Source organism: Mus caroli, unplaced genomic scaffold, assembly GCF_978045245.1.
Source record: "Mus caroli unplaced genomic scaffold, Mus_caroli_1 scaffold_18, whole genome shotgun sequence".
Classification (NCBI taxonomy): Eukaryota; Metazoa; Chordata; class Mammalia; order Rodentia; family Muridae; genus Mus; species Mus caroli.
In genome coordinates this window covers 71,955,365-71,981,774 of record NW_028227273.1, presented here as the reverse complement: position 1 = coordinate 71,981,774, position 26,410 = coordinate 71,955,365, and the positions used below count along the sequence as shown (strand labels likewise).

Here is a 26,410-nt window from a genome sequence, read left to right as displayed (position 1 = left end):
GCACCCACATTGACTACTGGAAATTTTCACCATTCCCAGGACTCTGGGACTTCCTAGAGATTTCTCCACTCCCAACCTCCCCACCACCAGCAACTGCAGATTTCCATTCATTCTCCTGGCCCTTTCTCTAGTCTCTCCCCACACCAAATCCCGACTCTTCATTCCCCTCCCCATCTCCTCTCTCAAGCAGTTTCCTCCCCCTCTCTGCCTCCTATGACTATTTTATTCACCCTTCTAAGATATATTAAAATATTGGACCTTCCTTCTTGTTTAACTTCTTTGAGTCTGTGAGATATATCATGGGTATTCTGTACTTGATGGCTAGTATTCACTTATCACTGAATATACAGCAAGCATGTCATTTTGGGACTGTGATATATCACACAGGATATTTTCTGGTTCCATCCATTTGTAGTCTGAATTCATTATCAATATTCTAAGACTATTTTGGCTTGGCGTAAAGGCTTTCTCTTCTTTCTTTTAGCTCTTCAAAATGACTATCCAGGACCCTTTGGGACTTCTTAAACTTTACTTGAACATGTACCTCATCTATTGTTCATAGGTTAGCTCTTTAAGGTTTAATGGTGTCATGATATTCGTAGGAATGGGCTCACATCTGAAATTAAGATGAGGATACTATGTGAGTAATGCCAGTAATTCGGTTTTGTTTCAGGATTAATGTTCTGGTATGTGTATGGTATTAGCATGCTGGAAAATACTTAACAAAATAAACTCAAATCTAATTAATTACTTGATGCATATAGAATTGAGTGTTAAAGTACAATAGGAGAGGAGGACTCGACAATGGTTTGTAGTATTTGCCCATGGATACTTTTGTTCTGAGGGTCAAATTCAAGGAAGAGAGCGGCATTATTGCTCAGGCTCCCAAGGCATCTACATTCTGTCTGTGTAGAGTCATTTTAACTGAAACTAATATTACTATGGCAGAAAGCATGAAACAATGAACATCATCTTCCCTATTTTATTTAACACAAATGCATTCTCTTTAGAACACTGGTGCCAACTCTCCTAATCCTACATCACTTCCATATAATTTAAAGTACTCTTATGCAAGCAGACTCATGTGGAGACAAAAGAAGGGTGTCTCACTCCTGAGACCACTGAAAATACATTTTCTTATGGTTTTTGGCAACCCCTCTGAGAAGTTCATTCCACCCTCAAAGGTGTTGCTACCCAAGCTTTATAAACATTGCTCTAATACTCATTTTATGTTACAAGTTTGCAGAAAATATTAATGGGTTCAGCACACTTTTGCCAGGAACATTTTCTTGGGAGATGCCACACACACACACATGCACACGCACACGCACACGCACACGCACACACACACACACACACACACACACACACACACATTCATCTACCAATCCCAATTGTAAAATGAAAACAGCCAAGTTCAACTTGTTAAACCAGTGAGATTTATTGGAGTTACATACAGGACTTAGGGGAAGCAGTTAGTAAATGAGAGCACAAGGGACTCAAAGACAATTGCTATCCTGAAACTTAAAACCAGCATAAGATACAGATAATAAATAGTGGACATTGGAAGCAAGCCGCTTATCTGTAGGCATCTGAACTTGATAAAGAGCATCTTATCTTTGTGGCTCTGTTTGTCAAATCCTCTTTTAAGAAACATAATTTGAGTATGTTCATTTGAGTTAAACATACAGAATGCTGTCAGTTTCATTAGCTATTTTGAGGCATGTATTTCATAGCTTCTCTTTGAAATAGATCATTTCAGTCTCCAGGAAAGTTTATACAACTCCATTCTTTTAGCTTCTCCATCATGACATATTAAAAGTGAACAAGTAAAAACTTTTAATGAAAGATTTCCTTCATTGCTGCATTTTCAGTTTCTCTGAGCATAAACCCTGGGTCGCTCCTAAGATTAGAGGATTATTTAAATGTTTTCCCAACTTCCTCGCATATATAATAATTCTCTAGTGTGGAGCTTCAAGTGTTGCAAACAATACCGCTGGAATAAAGCACATGCCATAGTTTTTCCAGTGGACACTTTTTTCTGAATATAAATAACCAGGTATTTTTTTAGGTCTGAGATTTGGGTAAAGACCTTTCCTCATATATCACGTTCAGAAGGTTTTTATCCTGAATGCATTCTTTGTTGTATTTTAAGTGGTGAACCAACACTGAAGGATTTGAACATTTACTATATTTATAAGTTCCTTCTCCTATATGTAGTCTCTGATAAATTCTAAGATGATCTTTCTTGGAAACGGGTTTTTCTCATTCACTTCATTTGTGAAGGTGTCAACTGTGTGCATTCTCTGATAAGAGTTAATATTGTTTTTGGCTAAAGCATTTGTCACATTTATTATATTTGTAAGGCTTCTCTCCTGTATGAATTCTCTAATGAAGATGAGGATTGAATTTTTGGGTAAAGCACATGTCACATTCACATTTGTAAGGTGCTTTCTCCTGTATGAATTCTCTGATGTTTTCTAAGATCACCTTTATAGGTAAAGCATCTGTCACATTCACTACATTTGTAAGGTTTCTCTCCTGTATGAATTCTCTGGTGGATATTAAGACTGTCTTTTCGGGTAAAGAAACTGTCACATTCATTGCATTTGTAAGGTTTCTCTCCTGTATGAATTCTCTGATGAATTCTAAGACTGACTTTGTGGGAAAAGTATTTGTCACATTCACCACATTTGTAAGGCTTCTCCCCTTTATGAATTCTCTGGTGACTTCTAAGGTTGCTTTTGTAGCTAAAGCATTTTTCACATTCATTACATTTGTAAGGTTTCTCTCCTGTATGAATTCTCTGATGTCTTCTAAGATCACCAACTTGATTGAAGCATTTCTCACATTCACTACATTTGTAAGTTTTCTTGCCTGTATGATACATCTGATGAATACTAAGACTGCTTTTTTGGGTAAAGGATTTGCCACATTCACTACATTTGTAAGGTTTCTCTCCTGTATGAATTCTCTGATGTGTTCTAAACGAGCATTTCTGGGCAAAACATTTTGCACATTCACTACATTTGTAAGGTTTCTCTCCTGTATGAATTCTCTGATGTCTTCTAAGATCACCAACTTGATTGAAACATTTCTCACATTCACTACATTTGTAAGGTTTCTTGCCTGTATGACACATCTGATGAATACTAATACTGCCTTTCTGGGTAAAGGATTTGTCACATTCACTACATTTGTAAGGTTTCTCTCCTGTATGAGTTATCTGATGTTTTCTAAAAAAGCATTTCTTGGCAAAACATTTTGCACATTCACTACATTTGTAAGGTTTCTTTCCACTTTTGGTTTGTTTCAACATGAGGATTTCTTTAGAGTCAAAAACCTTATCAAGCTTTGCACTATTGTATTCTTTTTCTCCTATGTTGATTCCTAGATTTCGACTAATGGTAGAGCACAAATTGAAACAGTTTACCTGGTTTTTATATTTGCAAGGTTCTCTGTTGTTTTCAGTTTCGTGTCTGCTTAGGTTTGATGATTCAACAGATGTAGCCCTGAGGTTAGTTTTATAAGGTATACTTCCGGTGAACTCATGGATGACTTTGCCAAGTTCATGCCATACATAAGATTTCACTTGGATATTTGCATGTTCGTGGACAATATGCTGTAGGTCTTGATCCAACATGTTCTCAAATTTGGGACACATGCAATGGTTCTCTGAAAAAAAAATAATGCATTTAGTGATAACAGGGATTAGTGGATGAATAAGACAATATCCCATGTTTCCTGAAATTTTCTAATGTAAATAGGTGATTCTCAAGGATGGAACTCTCAAAAGTGATCTGTTTTGTTTCACAATCATTACATGATGCTTAGAAGAATCTCAAAATTCATGCATATCAAATGACAGGAAACAATAGCCTTCTGTTTCTTATTTACCACTGTGCTTGGCAGAAAGTAAAAAGAATAGGTGATGTAGAACTAGAGGACTTTGAGAATGAATCTCCCTGAATGACCATGTAAAAAAAGTTTCTCTATTTTCTTGTTTATGTTTTGTGACAGAGTAACAAACTGTAGCTTGGGCCAGCTAGGAATTCATTATGTAATCCACATTGGCATGGAACTCATGATATAAAAGCCATGCTGTACCAGGACTAAACATAGAAACCACAGGTCAAAAACTAAATAATAAGTAACAACAAAATTCACACAAGCAATAGCTCTTCCTCTATTTAGAACCTTCCTGATTTTTAAAATTCATAAACAATTGAAGACTTTAATGCAACAGTAAAATTACTACAGTTGTAGCAATATATTTTCTTGCTCTGACTATTCATTGGTTTTTGAACTTTGAAGTTTTGATTAAAAGTAGATACCATGTTTTGAGAGATTACATAGAATACAATACTGGTTACTCTCCCAAAGAAAGAAGAGAATTGTAAAGGAAACACAGTGAAGAACTTATGTTGGTAACCAGGATTTCCTTTATTCTGGGAGTCTTTAGATATGTCAGAGGGTTTATATAAGCAAATAGTAGGTAAATTCAAAGAATGAGTCAGGAATTCTACAAGAAGAGTATTCTTACCCACAAAAAATAGATTATTGTAATTCTCCAACATCACATCCATGTACAATGCCCTCTGAGCACAGTCAAGACATTCCCATTCCTCCTGTGAGAAGTCCACAGCCACGTCCTTGAATGTTATCTGACTCTGTAATAGAAAATTACCATCATATGCTGCTGGACAAAAGTGTTGTCCTAGATAAAAACGACCAAAAAATAAGAGGCACATTGTGACAAAAATGAGTCATGGGAAATATTTGAGGACAAACAACATCTTCTAGAAGTGCTATAGGAATATATCAGAATTTAAGCATTGTTGCTTTATGAGACAATGAATAGGATGACATACTATATTGAGTCCATTCCTAAAGTCTCTCTCCTTCATGAATTTTCTGGTGTTTTCTAAGAACTTAGCAACAGCCACTATCACTTCATTTGGAAATTTGTGTCCAGTTGGAATTCTATAATTGTAAATTGTTTCCAAGCAGACACATGAACAACACAGCAAACTTTTATTTCTAATCCTTCAAAAACTAATACTGTCTTCTGAACTCAACAGGATGGAGTAAAATATAGCAACATATGCATACATCAGGCAAATGTACCAACATACATAAAAGAAAACTGAAATTTAATTTTTAAAAAGGATGTTACTTAAAAGAGTCATAGTCTTTATTGTACTCTCCTTTTCTCTGGAACAGGATTACATAATGGAGTCATAAACAGCAAGCTTTTAGGTAATATAACATACACATGTGAGGTCCACATGGAAGAATGTACCATTATGAAGTATGGGTCTCTATCAAACAGAATCCCAGTGTCACATCACAGATGGTCAAGTTACAAAGAGTAAAACTGTGCTTCTAAATTCTACAGCAGTCAGCCTTGCCCAGCTACAAACACTGTATCAATTTTGTCTTTTGTGGTACTGGTATAGTGACAGACAAATAGACCAATGGAATAGAATTGAAGACCCACAGTTTTGTCTTTAAAGAGAAGAGTGTAATATCAGTGAACACATTCAACATTCCAAAGGACACACAGATTAAAGTACTTTGTAAAGGTATTTTATGAGGCTATATTCACAACAATAAAAGATATAAAAGAAATAGAGATTTGGACAGCATTAAAATTATCTAAAATTTTCTTAAAGTTGACATATGTAATACAGATAATAACAATTTGATACATTCCATATGGTCTTTAATACAGAATAATTAGACATGTATATATAAATAAATGGTATATGTTATGATGCACTCAGATAAAGTAGAATAGTTTTCTTTGATGAAATTGTGTTTTGAAATTGAATTAAACTCTTTTAAATACATTATTGATAGTGAGACTGACTTAAATGAAAACTTATATCATCTAGTTTTCACTTTCTTTTCCTTTCTTTCTACACACGTTGCTGCCAACTAGCATGGCTGTCTTCAGTCTCAGGAGCCTGATGCTGAATTCAGGGATTCACAGGCATGTCACTCACTATACATAAAAGCATAGAGACGATCACTTATATACTTAAACACTTAAATAAAACGTTATTGTAAAGAAGCAGTGCCATAACTCCTGAGAGCTTTTCCCTATGCAATACATAGCTTGGAAGAGAGGGAAACATATCCATATGGTGGAGGAAGCATTCTTCCCATTAAAGAAAAAAAGAGAATAAATTAAGAGGAACATTCATTCATGACTGAAATTACATGGTTTATAAGAAGTAATAAGGCAATACTCCTCAGAAAAATCCTACTAATATATCCCATAAATAAAAAGGTACACACAGTAGTGCTTATTCTACTTCTAAAAAGGGAATCGAAGGAGTAAAAGAAAATATTCATCTGTATATTGAGAACTGACCACACTGAACACTGCACAGCCTCTTAGAGACAAACGGATTTCATTTGTCAACACACTCATGATCACTGTGTAACACAAAAGGCCAAAAAGAGATGCCAGAATACTGCAATCTGCATGTCCTCACAAACACATCAATGTTACGGTCAGAGAAAGGTACATATTCCTTCCATCATCTGTGCCTCTATGGAGTTGAAATATTTACTATTAGGATTTAAGACAGAGAATATATTCTAATTCTACTTCCCCATAAACTCTACTCATCCATATATTGCTCCGTGATGTCAGTGACCATGTATTTGAAGAGCTACATTCAGAAAGATGTTTCTAAAACCTTACTATTCCTGAAATGCAACTTATGTAGCACCTGAGACCTCCCTTCCCCAGGACTATAAAAGGGCACCAATGTAAAAATTAGTCATCAAAATATTATTTGAGCATCATCTACAATACTTTCTCTACCAGAACTGCAGGTCTTCACTCCTTGGAAATTTATGTTCTCATAGTATAAAATCCAGTGAAAATAGAACAGCACAAGTCTGTGCTTGTCCCATTTGAAGTGAAAGATCTAAAGGCTTAATTTTGACCATTGGCAAAGAACAAAGATAAATTAAAGAAGCCAAACAGTTTTGGTAACATTACCAGAGGTAGAGAAGTAAAGTTTCAAATGGTTTAAATAATAAGAGGAATTTCTAAGAAATGTAGACAGGACACTGACCTGAGGAGCATTTTAGGAGAGAAGCATTCATTCTTCTTGTTACTCTTACCTGAAAAATTAAAAATGAAAATAAATACACCTCTGTTATGAACAATGATAAACCATATAAAAAACCATAAAAATGAAAATGATACCAGAAAACTTGTCAACATTCCTACAGAAAGGAGAACATGGATGATATATTTAATGTGGCAAGGAAAATGACTACAATCTGAGGCCTTTTTCTAACCTCGGCAGGCAGCAGGCACAAACAGAGCACATGCACACCTGCTGTAAAACACTATTACTCAGTTATTACTGGAAACTTTTCAAGGACTAGAGTCATAGGCTAATGACTAGTGGGAACCAAATGAATGCCAAGCATTAAATAGACTCATCACACTAGAACACAATATCTGACCATTTGGTCACATTTCATTTCATTCTACCTTGCAGATACAGTACATCTATTTTCCATGTGTGTCCTGCTGTCCTGCTGTCCAGACACAGATTCAATCCATCAAAGATCATGTTTTGGGTTTTTTTTTTTTCCCCAAACTGATAAATCATCACCAGGTCGAGTTACAGCCAATTCCATCATCATCTAAAAGGCTTTACATTGTTCCTGAGGTAAAATGTATCTTTCCAATAACTCTTCCTTTCAATGTGGAATTCTTTTCTAAATTGCATGCACACCTTTGTTGGGGAATATTGACCATTAAAATGCATGTGAATGCATTTATAGGAAGAATATTACAAAGCAGGACACATCTGTCTTTAAATGGAATGTCCATGTGCTAAATGTTCTAAGCCAGTGGTTCTAGGCCTTTCTAATGCTGAAACCTTTTAATACAGTACAAGGAACTCATGAATTAAGGTATGTACATGTAGTAGGCCTATCTGTAGATTGATATAAAAGGAGTATATCAGTTCCAAGGCAATCAGAAATAGATCATTTATGGTACCCTTAGGTGACTCCTGTGAAAGAGTCTATGCCCCAAGGCATCATGACCCTCAGGTTGAGAACTGTTCTAGGCAATGCCAAGACAGAATCATCAAGATGCAGGTATGACAGAAACACTCTGAGGGCTGCTACTCATAAGAGGATATGCATGAAGATAAAGTGAATCATTTCCACAGTACACGCAGGTTTATAAAGCACTCATTTTATATCATCTTTTGCCTGAGTATATTTTATTCCATATCTTATTTAATCTTCATGGTTCCATGGGCAAACATAATTTTCAGAGCAATAATACCCATTATGATAGTGCAATTGTAAAATGAAACAGTTCCTGGCTGCTATGGATTTCCCCTATGATGATAACCCTTGTAATTCCACATGAAAGTAAAAATGTGTGACATGGGTCTCCTCTTATATGTACTTATACATATATACATTCACACACAGGCATACAAATTATATATGTCTAAAAATAAGAACTCATTCTGAATGTTGACATAGTATTACTACACAAAGTTGTGTTGATAGTAGCATATATGTAACTCTTTTTATGTATTATATTGACCCTACGTTTCTCTCATATCAAATACTTCTCCAGACATTTAACAGCCACTTGGATGGTCTCTTTCCATGCCACTGCCCAGGTAGTTTAGTGTGACAATGGGAAATAGTAGATGGATGGCATGCTGTAGAAAGTCATACAAAATTAATGAGAATCAAAGGGGAAAAGGGCGATTTTTCTAGAAAAAAAGTGACAATCAACCGTTTATGTCATAAAACTAGGTCAGGCAATGAGCAAGTCCTGACACAGTATCTCCACTTACAATGTATGCAGACTACACAGACTCAGCAATGCAATCTCCAATTCTTTTAGAAACCCTGAAATAATCTTAAACAGAGGATATTCCAGAATATGCAGAATAATGAAAGAAAGAGGGCGTTAGACAGTCATCACACAAAGCTGACTTTACCTTGACTTAAAAAAACAGATGAACAAAAAAATTACAAAGGAAAAAATTATAGAGTAGTTGCAATGATTTACATTAACAAACAGATTCTCTATAATGGATACGGAAAGGGAACGAGTTGATTTCATACCAACAGTGTAAGACTGTTTCAAGATCCACAACACAAACAATTCAAAGCACAAAATATGTAAACCAGTGAGGGAAGACATACCACCTTGTCAACATATCCATAAAACGTCTGGGGCAAAATGTCACACGGGTTCACTATGAAAGCACTGAAGAATATGAGAACGGAAGGAATATACCTCAGCATAATCAAGATATAGTCAACATTCTAACTCGTCATTACATAATATGAACACAGCCTCCATCATTACACTGTATTCAGAAGAAAGAAAAGGACGTGCAATAGCTTCACACTAACTCATAACAGTGTATCAGTGCTTACAAGAGCAAGTAACACTTAGAACATTTTCCATGAACCAAAAAAGAAAACAAGGGATGTGCTCACAGCTCCGCGGACTTTCCCGGTTCGCCTCCATCTCCCCCGCGGGGGTACTTGGCCTATGCTGCCAGCACATGGCCCTGCTGGGCTCCCTCTGCCTCCCCATGCCTCCAGCGCCTCCGCGGCCTAGAACACAGCCTTCCCGGGCCCAGCACGGGAGAAGCGGGCTGGCTCTGCTGCCATGACAGGCTCTGCGGCGCACAGAGGGGGCTGCCTGGGCCCGCAGCTGCTTCCGGGGTCCCCGGTTCCCCCCGCCGCCGCCGCGTGACGTGAGGCCCGCCCGGGTCCCCAGCTGCAGAACCGTGATCGTCCACCACAGCTGCAGAGTGAGGTCACTGCCACCGCCCACAGCCAGGGAGCGAGGTCGCAGCTGCCAACGCAAGCAAGCAAGCACGCACACAGACGTGGACGCCATGGTCAAGATGAATCTGCGACCCCCACCAAGCCCCGCCCCGCCGGACGGACACCCCAAGGTGCAAGGAGAAGGCCTTGAAAAGGCCTCCTTCGTGAGAGAGGAGGGTCACATGTGTCCGCGGAGATGGAACCACCATCTCCTTCTTCCCTCCCCGTTCATATATGCATATGTACTCATGAATGCGTATGCAAACGATGCTTAAATGTGTCTGTGAATGTCCCCGCCAATAAAATTGCTCTTCATATGCAAAAAAAAAAAAAAAAAAAAAAGAAAGAAAGAAAACAAGGATGCATTTTTTTCCAAATTACATAATTTGGGAAACATGATTATTCAATTCAAAAACTATAAACATTTCACAAGAAAGCTCCAATCTGATAATACTCTTAATAAGCTATATAAAACTACAAGAAAATATCACTTGGTTTTATACATTGCTGGAGAATATGCTGAGAAATCAGCAGACCACTCATTGTGGTGTAGAATTCAAATTGCTAACAGGGCCTTGTAAGCTACTGGGCAAACAACTCATCAGCTGCTGTCCTCAGATGCTGAATGCTAGCTAGTGCTGCAAAACAAACCTGTCCAGCAAAATAGGCTCACCAGCATAATAGTCCCAAGACAACTTTTAAATAAGAGAAGACTTTCTGGTTTGGTCTGAGGTCAGCCACAAAGGAAATATATAGCTGGTACTAGAAGCCAGCCAAAAGGCAATGACTGGAAAGATCACAGGCCCAAGACAGAACCTATCCCTAATGTGCTGCTATATATAGAAATACTGGAATTTCCTTGAAATGATTCTACTTACACCATAGCCTGGTGCTGCTTGAAAGCCTAATAAATCATAAAAACATAGTTTGCAACAAAAAATTGTCATTTCAGAGACTACTGAGTATAATGAATGAGGTGAAGGGAGGGCGAAGGTGGTAAAAGCTGGAGGAAGGGTTATGGAAATCCATACTGTCATATACCAGCACAGTTGGAATTATGGACACATGACAGCCTTGCTACCAATACAAAACCTGCTTCAAAACATACATGAAACATGAGTGGGATGAATAGGATGAAAATGTAACAAGGGATGGGAAAGATGATTAAGAGAGGGTCTTACCCAGAGGCACTATGTGGCACTGTTGGGACTTTTCACAAACCTATGAGACACATGCCCACGTCCTCCTCTGTTGAGAACCATGGAGCTGCCTAGGTCCCACACACACTGGAGTGAGTGTGACAGTGAGAATTTCACTCATTGTGTTTGGTTTCAATGTACTTTGCATATGAACAACATGGAAGAGTTTGCTGGGTAGGACAGAATTAAAACAGAACCCTTAATCCAACATATTGTACTAACACAGATGCATTTTCCTGCATTCATTGTCTAAGAAAGTCATGGACACTGGTGTAGAATTCAAATTGCTAACAGGGCTCTGTAAGCTACTGGGCAAACAAGTCATCAGTGGTTGTCCTCAGATGCTGAATGCTAGCTAGTGCTGCAAAACAAACATGTCCAGCAAAGTAGGCTCACCAGGATTATAGTCCCAAGACAACTTTTAAGTAACAGAAGACTTTCTGGTTTGATAAATTACCCTGAAATTAGGATGGATCCTAATAAAACTTACTGCTACATACCTATCTACATCATCCATATGATAAAGCTTTGCCATATTACAATCGACATGTGATATTCGCCACTCTGGAGTCCATGTACAAAAACAACTTTATCACACACAGTGACCACTCTTATCTCTCCAATGCTGACATGAGGAGGTCTGTCAGCAATCCTGTTCCGCATCCAGGCTCCATATTTAGTCCCAGAAGAGGAGTGACAACTCTATGTTCCTTCCTTTACTGTTATCTTGACAGTTTTCAATACCTCCAGATTGTTTGCTGTTTCTTTTTTAAAATAAGGTTATTATTTTAAGTTGATTGGGGAGATTTTTGCCTCCTCATTGGTCTGTGCAGTTCATGCACACAGCCTCCAGGTGGCAGAAGAGAGATGGAGTCTGAATTCTGAATAGATATAAAGTTTCCAGGCAAACACAGGCAACAGAACATGGAAAATGGAAGAACAAGCACTCTTAACAGCTGAGCCAGGTCACCTGCTCTTAATTATTCCTTAATTACCTGCTGTAGAGACTTAAATCAAAGAACAGTGAGACAGAACTCATGGAGCACCAAGGACAATTTCTTACAGTGCTAGGGTGAGTATCAGCTCAGGAAAGACAATCACACAGAAGTGATGTGACAGAGACACATTAAAAAGTTTGGCAGCTTCAACTTTCTCTCCATTTAGTCTGATGTTGGCTATTCCTTTGCTGTATATTGCTTTTATTATTTCTAGGAAAGGGCCTTGAATTACTGAGCTTTCCAAGACTTTTAACATGAATGGGGTGTTGCATTTTGTTAAATGCTTTTTCAGCATCTAATGAGATGATTATGTGGTTTTTTTTTCCTTTGAATTTGTTTTAAAAAGGGGAAGGAGCCTATCCTTCAGCTGTGATACCATTTACAAGCTAAAAGGATCCAGGAAGGAACTGCTCAACCATGGTCAGACATATAAATTTCTTTTAAATACATATACTTAGTTAAATTAAAAAAAATAGATGAAAGGAGTAGAATTGACTTAGTTTCTGCATTATCTGTTCAAAAACTGTTAACCGAATTAGGAGAGGGTCCAGAGTAACAGGATCTCACAGGTACCCTATTGATATCAGGTTTCCTGATGCTGTCTATACACCCCTTGCACCCACCCACACACATTAGAGTTAAAGTCTGAACATTCACCCTTCCAATCACAGATGGGAAATTCTTTCTCCTGTTTAATGCATTGTCTCCACACTTGCTCATTATCAACCTAAGTTTTTCTTTTACAAGACACATAATGAAATGACAGATGCTGATGAACGATATCAGATATGTGACAGCTCATATGTGAGCAGTACTCATCATAGTTGGCTCATATTTTGTGATTCATTATGAAGTCAATCTTCTGTCTGGAATATCCATGTTACACATCTTTAGTAATAAACAACAGTCTCAATTAATGTGCATGGAGAATCTCATTTCTGATAGTCAATGTCTGCACTCAAGGTTCTCTAGTAATTTATCTTTCAGGACAAGCAACAGAAAAAGCTGAGGAACATAGAGTCAATAGGGATCAAACTTCCTGCATTCACCTAGCAATTCAGTGTACAGATTCTTCAATAAGGAAACAGCAAAGAATTCACATAAGTTTCAACTATAACAGGTGGTTTTGCATGAAATAACTTCTTTCTGTACATTCCTGAACTGATAAATAAATACTCACTGATTGGTAGGTACCTAACAGTAACAGCATATCAAAACAAATTACAGACATGACATGACACAAGGGTAGCATATTCTCTTTCAAATACAGGAACACGTGACAAGAAGGTTTCTGATTTGTAAAGATTCAAAGCAATGTGTTTATGAACAAGGTAAACCCGACTACAGGTAGAATTTTGAGAAAGCACAAACCATTCAAGACCTGCAAAATATTAAACCAAGATTTCAAAATCAAAATGATTTCAGTTGAAAACATTAAGAAACAACAGGAGAAATCAATGGTAAGATAAGACACACAGTTTCCCATTCTGTAGAGATACTAAACAATCCTTATCAAGGTCCTGCTATCATTGTATCAGTAAAAGGGAAACTGACCACAAAAGGAAATGATTAGAAAGGAGCTACTGAACCCTTCAAAGTTAAAAGGTCAGGAAAGAAAACTTGAGGCAATAATGATTAAATAAAGGTAATTAAATTTAGATATTATTGATATGTACACCAAAAAAGTGATACAAATGGAATAAGGATATCATCATACACATGCAGTCAAATAAAGTATACTTTCTGTTAGTATTAATTATTACACAGAAAGTCAGTAATGTGTGTAATAGGCTAATCATGAGATGATTCACAGTAGAATATTCCAAAATCATTTCTATATAAACAGAATGGGGCAAAACCAATTACATGTCACATTTGATCTTACTGCTTTAAAAAAAGTTTATAATGTTTCTATTCTAGCTTATGAGTAGGAGTGTTTTGCACCATGTATGTATGAGCTCTGTGGTTGTACATGGTGGCTGGTGAGGTCCAATGCAGGCACCAGATCTCTTGGAACAGAATGCATAAAATGTTTCTGGACATAAAGGGGATGCTGAGAACTATACCCATGGCTCTATAAGATGAGGAAGTACTGTTCACTACTGAGTCATCTCTGCAGTGCTCCTCCCATCCCATTTCCACTGTCACTTGAGCTCCCCACTGATTCTACCCCAATACCTCCAAAATATACATGATCCCTTTGCTACAGTCTTTCTCTATACCTTAAAGGGTCTTTGTTCTGCTTCACAGTGGGAACAGGTTTGGCTAATCAGTTAGATCAACATATAAGAAAAACATTCTCCATCTGGTTTTCTAACATGTGACACTGCCAGTAGACAAAGAGGATTCTATAAATGATTCTCCAACTGTGCTGTACTTTATTAATACTAAAAATGATCTGCAAGGATCTTGGAATCAGGAGATGACACATAGACCATGGAGGGGTGCTACTTCACCTGAGCTGTCTCCACTGCTCTCAGCACTGTATCTAGTGTGCTCACATCACTGCTGTATCTACTTGGTAGATCACAACTATGCACAATGTGATCTGATGCCCTCTTCTGGCAGGCACGTGTGAAGGTGGACACGCAGGGAGAGTAATCATATACATAAAATAAATGAACCTTTTTTAAAATGTAAAAATACAAGTAGAATTTAAAGAGGTATTTCGGGGGTTATATAGAAATTAATGAAATTGATTCAAAGATTATACAACCGTAAAGTTCAATATAACAGACATGTCTCTCTGCACAGATTAGGTACTGACAAAGCAATGCTCACCTACTCGAAACTAAAAGAGTGCCAGGCAGTGGCTGCACATGTCTTTAATCCCAGCACTTGAGAGGCAGAAGCAGGCAGATTTCAGAGTTCCAGGCCAGCCTGGTCTAAAGAGTGAGTTCCGAGACACCCAGGGCTACACAGAGAAACCCTGTCTCGAAAAACAAACAAACAACAACAACAAAAAAAACCCCACCAAAAACCCAAAGAAAGAAAGAAAGAAAGAAAGAAAGAAAGAAAGAAAGAAAGAAAGAAAGAAACTAAAAGAGTGACTCTCTGTATTAGAATTAGAGCTAAGAAGGGGACCTGGGAGAGAAGGTGGACAGTGTGGGAAGGGGAGTGGGAGGGAAAGGGAAACCTGATCTGATATTGGATGAGAGAAAAGGCCTGAAGCCCTGAGGACCAGCAAAAAGAATGTAAACAGGCAACCTCAGGAAATACAAGGTTGAGGGGACACCCCAGAATGCACCAGAGACCTGGGAGGTGAGAGACTCCCAGGACTCAAAGGGATGGACCTTAGATGAAACACCCAACAGTAGGGAGATGGAACTAGAGCACACCCCTACCAGGAAAACAGGACATCAAGGGAGGGATGGAGTGGCCAACCCACAGTCACAACTCTGACCCATAATTGTTCCTATCTGAAAGAATTACAGAAATGGAAAGGGAGAGGAGCCTGAGGAAAGAAGGTCTAGCGACAGGCCCAAAGTGGGATAGCTCATGGGGAAGTCCCAAGGCCTGACACTATTACTCAGGCTTTGGAATGCTCACAAAAAGGGACCTATCATGACTGTCCCCCCAAAAGACCCAACAAGCAGCCGAAAGAATCAAAGGCAGATGTTTACACCCAACCAATGGACAGGAGTAGCTGACCCCTGTTGTTGAATTAGAGAAGGCAAAAAGAAGCTGAGGAGACCCGCGATCCTGTAGAAGGACCAGCAGTCTCAGTTAATCTGGACCCCTGAGATCTCTCACACACTGGACCATCAAATAGACACCATACACCAGCTGATATGAGGCCCCCAACACACACACACAGTAGAGGACTTCTGGGTCTCTGTTCATTCAGAGATGATGCACCAAACCCTCAAGAGACTGGAGGCCCCAGGGAGTTTAGAGGTCAGGAGTGGGTGGGGTGGGGATATCCACATGGAGATGGGGTGTGGTGGGGAGGAGGTGTGGGATGTGGAGCAGATGGAGGGTGGATGGGGGGAGGGACTGAGGATGGAATATGGAATGTAAAAAACAAATAAATAAAATTTAATAAAATGGACACTAAATGTATGACAATCACATCAGTGTTAGTATATGCAGGGCAGAGGAAGGTCTTACACAAGTGAATCAGAATTGAAGAGTTCCTAGAAATAAGTGAATAAGTCAACCTCCTACATTATAAAACTAGAACCCACGTCAAGCGAGGGCACAGACTGAACCAGGAAGGGTTTTTTTTTGTGTGTGTGTGTGGGGGGGTATTTTCCTCATTTACATTTCCAATGCTATCCAAAAAGTCCCCAATACACTCCCCCCGACTCCCCTACCCACCCACTCCCACTTTTTGGCCCTGGTGATCCCCTGTACTGGGGCATATAAAGTTTGCAAGTCCAATGGGCCTCCCTTTCCAGTGATGGCCGACTAGGCCATATTTGACACATATGCAGCTAGAGTCAAGAGCTCTGGGGTACTGGTTAGTTCATAATGTTGTTCCACCTATAGGGTTGCATATCCCTTTAACACCTTGTGTACTTTCTCTAGCTCCTCCATTGGGGGCCCTGTGATCCATCCAAAAGCTGACTGTGAGCATCCACTTCTGTGTTTGCTAGGCCCCAGCATTGTCTCACAAGAGACAGCTATATCTGGGTCCTTTCAGCAAAATCTTGCTAATGTATGCAATAGTGTCAGAGTTTGGAAGCTAATTATGGGATGGATCCCTGGATATGGCAGTCTTTAGATGATCCATCCTTTCGTCACAGCTCCAAACTTTATCTCTGTAACTCCTTCCATGGTTGTTTTGTTCCCAATTCTAAGAAGGAGCACAGTGTCCACACTTTGGTCTTCATTCTTCTTGAGTTTCATGCGTTTAACAAATTGTATCTTATATCTTGGGTATCCTAAGTTTTTGGGCTAATATCCACTTATCAGTGAGTACATATTGTGTGAGTTCCTTTGTGATTGGGTTACCTCACTCAGGATGATGCCCTCCAGGTCCATCCATTTGCCTAGGAATTTCATAAATTCATTCCTTTTAATAGCTGAGTAGTACTCCATTGTATAAATGTACCACATTTTCTGTATCCATTCTTCTGTTGAGGGGCATCTGGGTTCTTTCCAGCTTCTGGCTATTATAAATAAGGCTGCTATGAACATAGTGGAGCATGTGTCCTTCTTACCGGTTGGGACATCTTCTGGATATATGCCCAGGAGAGGTATTGCTGGATCCTCCGGTAGTACTATGTCCAATTTTCTGAGGAACCGCCAGACTGATTTCCAGAGTGGTTGTACAAGCTTGCAATCCCACCAACAATGGAGGAGTGTTCCTCTTTCTCCACATCCTCGCCAGCATCTGCTGTCACCTGAATTTTTTTTCTTTTTTTTTTATTACATATTTTCCTCAATTACATTTCCAATGCTATCCCAAAAGTCCCCCATACCCCCCCCCAACTTCCCTACCCACCCATTCCCATTCTTTTGGCCCTGGCATTCCCCTATATTGGGGCATATAAAGTTTGCATGTCCAATGGACCTCTCTTTCCAGTGATGGCCGACTAGGCCATCTTTCGATACATATGCAGCTAGAGACAAGAGCTCCGGGGTACTGGTTAGTTCATCATGTTGTTCCAACTATAGGGTTGCAGATCCCTTTAGCTCCTTGGGTACTTTCTCTAGCTTCTCCATTGGGAGCCCTGTGATACATCCAATAGCTGACTGTGAGCATCCACTTCTGTGTTTGCGAGGCCCCAGCATAGTCTCACAAGAGACAGCTATATTTGGGTCCTTTCAGCAAAATCTTGCTAGTGTATGCAATGGTGTCAGCGTTTGGAAGCTGATTATGGGATGGATCCCTGGATATGGCAGTCTCTAGATGGTCCATCCTTTCATCACAGCTCCAAATTTTGTCTCTGTAACTCCTTCCATGGGTGTTTTGTTCCCAATTCTAAAAAGGGGCATATTGTCCACACTTTGGTCTTCATTCTTCTTGAGTTTCATGCGTTTAGCAAATTGTATCTTATATCTTGGGTATCCTAAGTTTTGGGCTAATATCCACTTATCAGTGAATACATATTGTGTGAGTTCCTTTGTGATTGTGTTACCTCACTCAAGATGATGCCCTCCAGGTCCATCCATTTGGCTAGGAATTTCATAAATTCATTCTTTTTAATAGCTGAGTAGTACTCCATTGTGTAAATGTACCATAATTTCTGTATCCATTCCTCTGTTGAGGGACATCTGGGTTCTTTCCAGCTTCTGGCTATTATAAATAAGGCTGCTATGAACATAGTGGAGCATGTGTCCTTCTTACCGGTTGGGACATCTTCTGGATATATGCCCAGGAGAGGTATTGCTGGATCCTCCGGTAGTACTATGTCCAATTTTCTGAGGAACCGCCAGACTGATTTCCAGAGTGGTTGTACAAGCTTGCAATCCCACCAACAATGGAGGAGTGTTCCTCTTTCTCCACATCCTCGCCAGTATCTGCTGTCACCTGAATTTTTTATCTTAGCCATTCTGACTGGTGTGAGGTGGAATCTCAGGGTTGTTTTGAGTTGCATTTCCCTGATGAAGGATGTTGAACAGTTTTTCAGATGCTTCTCTGCCATTCGGTATTCCTCAGGTGAGAATTTTTTGTTCCGTTCTGAGCCCCATTTTTTAATGGGGTTATTTGATTTTCTTGAGTCCACCTTCTTGTGTTCTTTATATATATTGGGTATTAGTCCCCTATCTGATTTAGGATAGGTAAAGATCCTTTCCCAATCTGTTGGTGGTCTTTTTGTCTTATTGACGTGTCTTTTGCCTTGCAGAAGCTTTGCAACTTTATCCATTCTTGATCTTACAGCACAAGCCATTGCTGTTCTATTCAGGAATTTTTCCCCTGTACCCATATCTTCCAGGATTTTCCCTACTTTCTCCTCTATAAGTTTCAGTGTCTCTGGTTTTATGTGGAGTTCCTTAATCCATTTAGATTTGACCTTGCTACAAGGAGATAGGAATGGATCAATTCGCATTCTTCTATATGATAACCACCAGTTGTGCCAGCACCATTTGTTGAAAATACTGTCTTTTTTCCACTGGATGGTTTTTGCTCCCTTGTCAAAGATCAAGTGACCACAGGTGTGTGGGTTCATCTCAGGGTCTTCAATTCTGTTCCATTGGTCTACTTGTCTGTTGTTATACCAGTACCATGCAGTTTTTATCACAATTGCTTTGTAGTACAGCTTTAGGTCAGGCATGGTGATTACACCAGAGGTTCTTTTATCCTTGAGAAGAGTTTTTGCTATCCTAGCTTTTTTGTTGTTCCAGATGAATTTGCAGATTGCCCTTTCCAATTCGTTGAAGAATTGAGTTGGCATTTTGATGGGGATTGCATTTAATCTGTAGATTGCTTTTGGCAAGATAGCCATTTTTACAATATTTATCCTGCCAATCCATGATCATGGGAGATCTTTCCATCTTCTGAGATCTTTAATTTCTTTCTTCAGAGACTTGAAGTTGTTGTCATACAGATCTTTCACTTCCTTAGAGTCACACCAAGGCATTTTATATTGTTTGTGAGTATTGAGAAGGGTATTGTTTACCTAATTTCTTTCTCAGACTGTTTATCCTTTGTGTACAGAAAGGCCATTGACTTGCTTGAGTTAATTTTATATCCATCTACTTCATTGAAGCTTTTTATCAGGCTTATGAGTTCTCTGGTGGAATTTTTAGGGTCACTTATATATACTATCATATCATCTGCACAAAGTGATATTTTGACTTCTTCTTTTCCAATTTGTATCCCCTTGATCTCCTTTTGTTGTCTAATTGCTCTGGCTAGGACTTCAATTACTATGTTGAATAGGTAGGGAGAAAGTGGGCAGCCTTGTCTAGTCCCTGATTTTAGTGGGATTGCTTCAAGCTTCTCACCATTTACTTTGATGTTGGCTACTGGTTTGCTGTAGATTGCTTTTATCATGGTTAGGTATGGGCCTTGAATTCCTGATCTTTCCAAGACTTTTTATCATGAATGGGTGTTGGATTTTGTCAAATGCTTTCTCAGCATCTAACGAGATGGTCATGTGGTTTTTGTCTTTGAGTTTGTTTATATACTGGATTACGTTGATGGATTTCCTTATATTGAACGATCCTTGCATCCCTGGGATGAAACCTACTTGGTCAGGATGAATGATTGTTTTGATGTGTTCTTGGATTCGGTTAGCGAGAACTTTATTGAGGATTTTTGCATTGATATTCATAAGGGAAATTGGTCTGAAGTTCTCTATCTCTATCTCTATTTTGTGGAATAGTTTGTGAAGAATTGGGATTAGATCTTCTTTGGAGGTCTGATAGAATTCTGCACTAAACCCGTCTGGTCCTGGGCTTTTTTTTTTGGTTGGGAGACTATTAATGACTGCTTCTATTTCTTTAGGGGATATGGGACTGTTTTGATCATTAACCTGATCTTGATTTAACTTTGGTACCTGATATCTGTCTAGAAACTTGTCCATTTCATCCAGGTTCTCCAGTTTTGTTGAGTATAGCCTTTTGTAGAAGGATCTGATGGTGTTTTGGATGTCTTCAGGATCTGCTGTTATGTCTCCCTTTTCTTTTCTGATTTTGTAAATTAGAATACTTTCCCTGTGCCCTCTAGTGAGTCTGGCTAAGGGTTTATCTATCTTGTTGATTTTCTCAAAGAACCAGCTCCTCTATTGGTTGATTCTTTGAATAGTTCTTCTTGTTTCCACTTGGTTGATTTCACCCCTGAGTTTTATTATTTCCTGCCATCTACTCCTCTTCGGTGAATTTGCTTCCTTTTGTTCTAGAGCTTTTAGGTGTGTAGTCAAGCTGCTAATGTGTGCTCTCTCTAGTTTCTTTTTGGAGGCACACAGAGCTATGAGTTTTCCTCTTAGACATGCTTTCATTGTGTCCCATAAGTTTGGGTATGTTGTGGCTTCATTTTCATTAAACTACTAAAATTCCTTAATTTCTTTCTTTATTCCTTCCTTGACCAAGGTATCATTGAGAAGAGTGTTGTTTAGTTTCCAGGTGTGTGTTGGCTTTCTATTATTTATTTTGTTATTGAAGATCAGCCTTAGGCCATGGTGATCTGATAGGATGCATGGGACAATTTCAATATTTTTGTATCTGCTGAGGCTTGTTTTGTGACCAATTATGTGGTCAATTTTGGAGAAGGTACCGTGAGGTGCTGAGAAGAAGGGATATCCTTTTGTTTTAGGATAAAATGTTCTGTAGATATCTGTCAGATCCATTTGTTTCATAACTTCTGTTAGTTTCACTGTGTCCCTGTTTAGTTTCTGTTTCCATGATCTGTCCATTGGTGAAAGTGGTTTGTTAAACTTTCCCACTATTATTGTGTGAGGTGCAATATGTGCTTTGAGCTGTACTAAAGTATCTTTAATGAATGTGGCTGCCCTTGTATTTGGGGCACAGATATTCAGCATTGATAGTTCCTCTTGGAGGATTTTACCTTTGATGAGTATGAAGTGCCCTTCCTTGTCTTTTTTGATGACTTTGGGTTGGAAGTCGATTTTATTAGATATTAGAATGGCTACTCCAGCTTGTTTCTTCCTACCATTTGCTTGGAAAATTGTTTTCCAGCCTTTCATTCTGAGGTAGTGTCTATCTTTTTCTCTGAGATGAGTTTCCTGTAAGCAGCAGAATGTTTGGTTGTTTGTGTAGCCAGTCTGTTAGTCTATGTCTTTTTATTGGGGAGTTGAGTCCATTGATATTAAGAGATATTAAGGAAAAGTAATTGTTTCTTCCTTTTATTTTTGTTGTTAGAGTTGGCATTCTGTTCTTGTGGTTGTCTTCTTTTAGGTTTCTTGAGGGATTACGTTCTTGCTTTATCTAGGATGTGGTTTCCATCCTTGTATTGTTTTGTTTCTGTTATTATCCTTTGAAGGGCTGTATTCGTGGAGAGATAATGTGTGAATTTGGTTTTGTCGTGGAATACTTTGGTTTCTCCATGTATGGTAATTGAGAGTTTGGTTTTTTATAGTATCCTGGGTTGGAGTTTGTGTTCTCTTAGTTTCTGTATAACATCTGTCCAGGCCCTTCTGGGTTTCATAGTCTCTGGTGAAAAATCTGGTGTAATTCTGATAGGCTTGCCTTTCAAAGGCTCTGTGGCTCCTGCCTGTCCCACAAGCTGTCAGGTTCTGTGGTGTACAGTCTCACCTGTGCAGACTAAGTTCCTAAGTTCAGAGGAGTCCCGGAACCAAGATGGCTCCCGCAGATCCTGAAGCAAAGGGCTTCTGGGCTGGGCGGATACCTGTCCTCTGGCTTGGAGGGTGTCCGGATGTCTGGGGCCCAAAAAGGGTGCTGCCTCAGAGGATCTGTGGCTCCCGCCTGTACCAGAAGCTGTCAGCTTCTGTGGTGCACACTTTCACCTGTGCAGACTATGTTCCTAAATTCAGTGGAGTCCAGGAACCAAGATGGCCTCCTCTGATCCTGAGGCAAAGGGCTCCCTGGCTGGGAGGTGGCAGATCACCTGAAGTCTTAAGATCCCGTGGCTGGTGTTGTGGGTAGCTGTCGGGTGTCAGCCGACTCTACGCCCTAGCTACCCTGGTGCTGGTCTGACCAGAAAGGGGCTTGTGCCCCTACTCAGGCCGTGCCCCTACTGCTTCCCTAACTAATGCAGTCTCAGGTCCCGTGCGATTGGATTGGAGCAGATGCTGTGTTCCACTCACCAGAAGTCTTAATCCTGTGGCGGGTGTTGTGGGTAGCTGGTGGGTGTCAGCCGACTCTGCGCCCTAGCTACCCGGGTGCTGGTCGGCCCGGAAGGGGCTTGAGTCAAGGGTTTTCTCTAATGGTGTTTGACAGATTAGCACGGAATTCTCCTTTCCGTAGACAAAGCTTATACATAACACAAAAGTAGAATATTGCCATAAACACAAAGAGGAGGAATATTAGAACGTCATCATACAAAGCTTGTGTTACCTGAACACACAAAGCAGGTAACACAAAGATAAAAACAAAGGAAAGAGAAAAATACCAGGATAAATATTTCTGGGAACAAGTGAAAGACTTGTATAATAAAAACTTCAATTCTTTGAAGAAATTGAAGACAATATTAAGAAATAGAAAGATGTCCCATGCTCATGGAGCAAGAGAATTAAAATACTAAAAAGCCAACCTACTAAAAGCAATCTTCAGATTCAAGGCATTTCTCATCCAAATTCCAACACACGTCTTCATGGATTTTAAATGAGCAACTGCACTTTCATATATATCAACAAAAAATGTACAATAGCTAAAACAATCCTGAACAATAATAGAACTTCTACAGTTCTCTCAACATTTCCAATTTCAAGTTTATTACAGAAGTACAGGATAAAAACCTCAAAAATATTGGCAGAGATAGCCACAGTGATTAATGAATATGAATTGAAGACCTAGACATAAATATATTTGGCTACCTTATTCTTGATAAAAAAAGACAGAAATACAAACTGAAAAAAATATAGCATCTTCAACCAAGATTGGTAATGGATCCATACTTATTCTTATGCTCAGATCTTCAGGTCCTCACAGATCACCAGAGACAGCCAGGAATCCAACTCACTCATACAAAGCCAAAATATTTTTATTTAAGCTTGAACTTGGACCCTCCAACCTTATCCATGCAGCAAAAGGGTGCTAAAGCCTTGCCTTATCATCACCCTTAGAGCAGAGTAGGAGAATGTCCAACTTTACAGTTACATGATTGACTGACTTGTGAAAATTGCAGCTTGACACATTTGTATTGGCTAATAATTATTTCGGCTAGATAAACAGTGGTTGCTAGCTTAAGCAATCTCTTTAGACACATCTGGACCTTTTGGAACTTTGCTCCTAAGAGCTAATTGGCTATCAATAGGGAAGGAGTAGGGGATGCTATGGATGTCTCAGATCCTAGAACAAGTTGATGTTTTTTTCAGTAGCTAAGTTCAATCTAAGGGCAAGTTAAACATAAATGAAGTCTAATGGTAGCCCGGGCTTTGTGCAGCTTAGCAGAGCTATTCACTTATAACACAGAACAAACCACAAGTACAAGTGGGTCAAACACCATAATGTAAAACCAAACACATTGAATCTGACAGAAGATAGAGTGGGGAAGAAAAGTGAACATATTGTCAGAGAAGACATTATTTAAAAAACAAAAACAAAAAAACAAAACGAACAAAAAAAGACAAAACACCAATAGCATAGGCACTGAGATCAACAATTAATAGATGGGATCTCAGGAAACTGAAAAGCTTCAATAAGACAAAGGACACCATCACTGGGACAAAGTAGAAGCCTATAGAGTAGGAAAAGATTGTACCAATTCTACTTCTAATAGAGAACTAATATCCAAAATATAGCAAGAACTGAAGAAACTAGATGTGAAAAAAAATCCAATAATCCAAATTAAAAATAGGTTACAAATCTAAACAGAGGGTTCTAAATGGAGAAAACTCAAGTGGCCATGAAAATATTCATCACCCTTAGCCTTCAGGGAAATACAAATCTAAACTACTTTGACATTCCCATCTTATCCTTGTCAGAATAGAACACAAGTGACAGCTCATGCTGGAGAGGATGTGGAGCAATAGAAATGCTCTTCTATTGCTAGAGGGTGTGCAATCATGTACAGCCACCAAGGAAATCAGTTGGCAATTCCTTAAATTAATGGGAATCAAACTACTTCAAGATCCACCCATACTGCTCTAGGGTGTATACCCAAAGTACACTCCAACCTACCAAGGACCCTTGCTCAAACATGCTCACTGTATCTTTCTATAATAGCCAGAAATTGAAATCAATCTACATGGCCCTCTGCAGAAGAATAAATAAAGAACACATGATACATTTATTCAAAGGAGAATTACTCTGCTATTTAAAAGAAAAAAGAAAAATGTGACACAATGCTTCATGTCTCCAGAGCCACCAATGCCTCTGAGGCTATCACTATGCACCACCATCACTACCTTTATTAAAATGATACTATACAATGTCACTAACATTATTAAAAAAATAAAGAAGATTACTAACTGCTAAGACTCAACGAAGTTTTCTAAGGACTTGCTGTTAGGAGGGTTGGGAACGATTATGGTATGTAAGAGGAAAAGCAAAATCAATCAACTTGTAAACAAAGTATATTAACAAAAGATCAAATGGTATATTTCCAAAAATCTATATGATCAACATGAATGCATTTCACAAAAGTTTCCAAATGCATTAAACAATCAGGACATGACTGTAGGAAGCATCTGGTGATGCAAATAAGTTTTAATATCTACCATTCGGAAAGACAACCATGAACAGCTCTGAAAACCTGTAATGAGTAGCACACCTCTGGAAAACCATCCACATGACAGGAGAAGAACAATCTTCTCAAACCTCATGCAGAAGTCTCAAGTGTGGTCATGTCAAAACAAGTCAGAAAGGCCGGGTGGTGCAAGCCTTTTACCCCAGCACTGGAGAGGCTGGGGCAGCAGATGTCTCAGTTCAAGCATTGGCTTATTTTCTCAGTTCCAGAACTTCTAGGACTACCTAGACAAAGTGTCTCAAAAAACCAAAAAGAACAACAAAGAAAAAATTCATCTACTGAAGACTGCAGAGGAGAAATGTCTTCTCCACACCTAACCCTCAAGAGACTTGAGGCCTCAGGGAGTGGGTAGTTCAAGTGGGGTGGGGATGAGAGGTGGGGATGTCCTCTTGGAGACGGGGAGAGGGGAGTGGTGACAGGACTGTGAAAAACAATTAAAGAATAATCATAATAAAAATAATTGAAAACTTTTTTAAAAAAAAACTGGCATGTTGCCATCAGTAGAAGATACACGAACACATAAAGACTTGTATTCTGAGTCACTGTTAGCATCTTCTCAGTCAAATGTGAAAAAATATAAAAGGATGTTTTTAAAATTGAAAATACCAAAATCACAGAGACATTTTTAAATATAGATAAATCATTCCGAAAATTGATAAAATGAGAAACCACAAAAAATTTTAAAATATATGAGAGAAGGATCAAAACCAAGGATGATTTCAAAGTATATTAAAATTATAGCAGTGCAAATCTTGCAAAACTGACAAGAAGACAGACAAAAGCGGGTATCAGTGGGAAGGTAATATAGACAGAGTTTAATACTATGCCAAGTTACCAAACAAATCTTATCAAAATCTTGCTGGCATCATTTTAGGGAACTGAGAAACTAATGGTAAAAGATAAAAGACAACTTAAAGGAACTATACAATGCTCCATAACTCTATGAGCAGAAAAAAACTAACAGGCATCAATTGTTCTGACTAAAGAATACATTAAAATTATAACAATGAAAATGTTTAATATTGGTAGGAAGATATGATCAGGGGTGTGAATGGGAGGGGGACAACATCCTGAGTTCTGGG

General features: G+C 38.9%; 1 protein-coding gene across 1 annotated transcript; it reads right to left on the bottom strand.

Annotated features, from left to right (window-relative positions):
- Positions 1 to 1,445: 1,445 nt before the first annotated feature.
- On the bottom strand, positions 1,446 to 7,125 carry LOC147000489 (uncharacterized). The gene is given in 4 exon segments (XM_085833050.1): positions 1,446 to 3,675; positions 4,544 to 4,670; positions 7,095 to 7,106; positions 7,108 to 7,125. Coding segments are annotated over 4 exon segments (1,398 nt in total). The 3' UTR covers positions 1,446 to 2,434.
- Between the last annotated feature and the right edge of the window lie 19,285 nt (positions 7,126 to 26,410).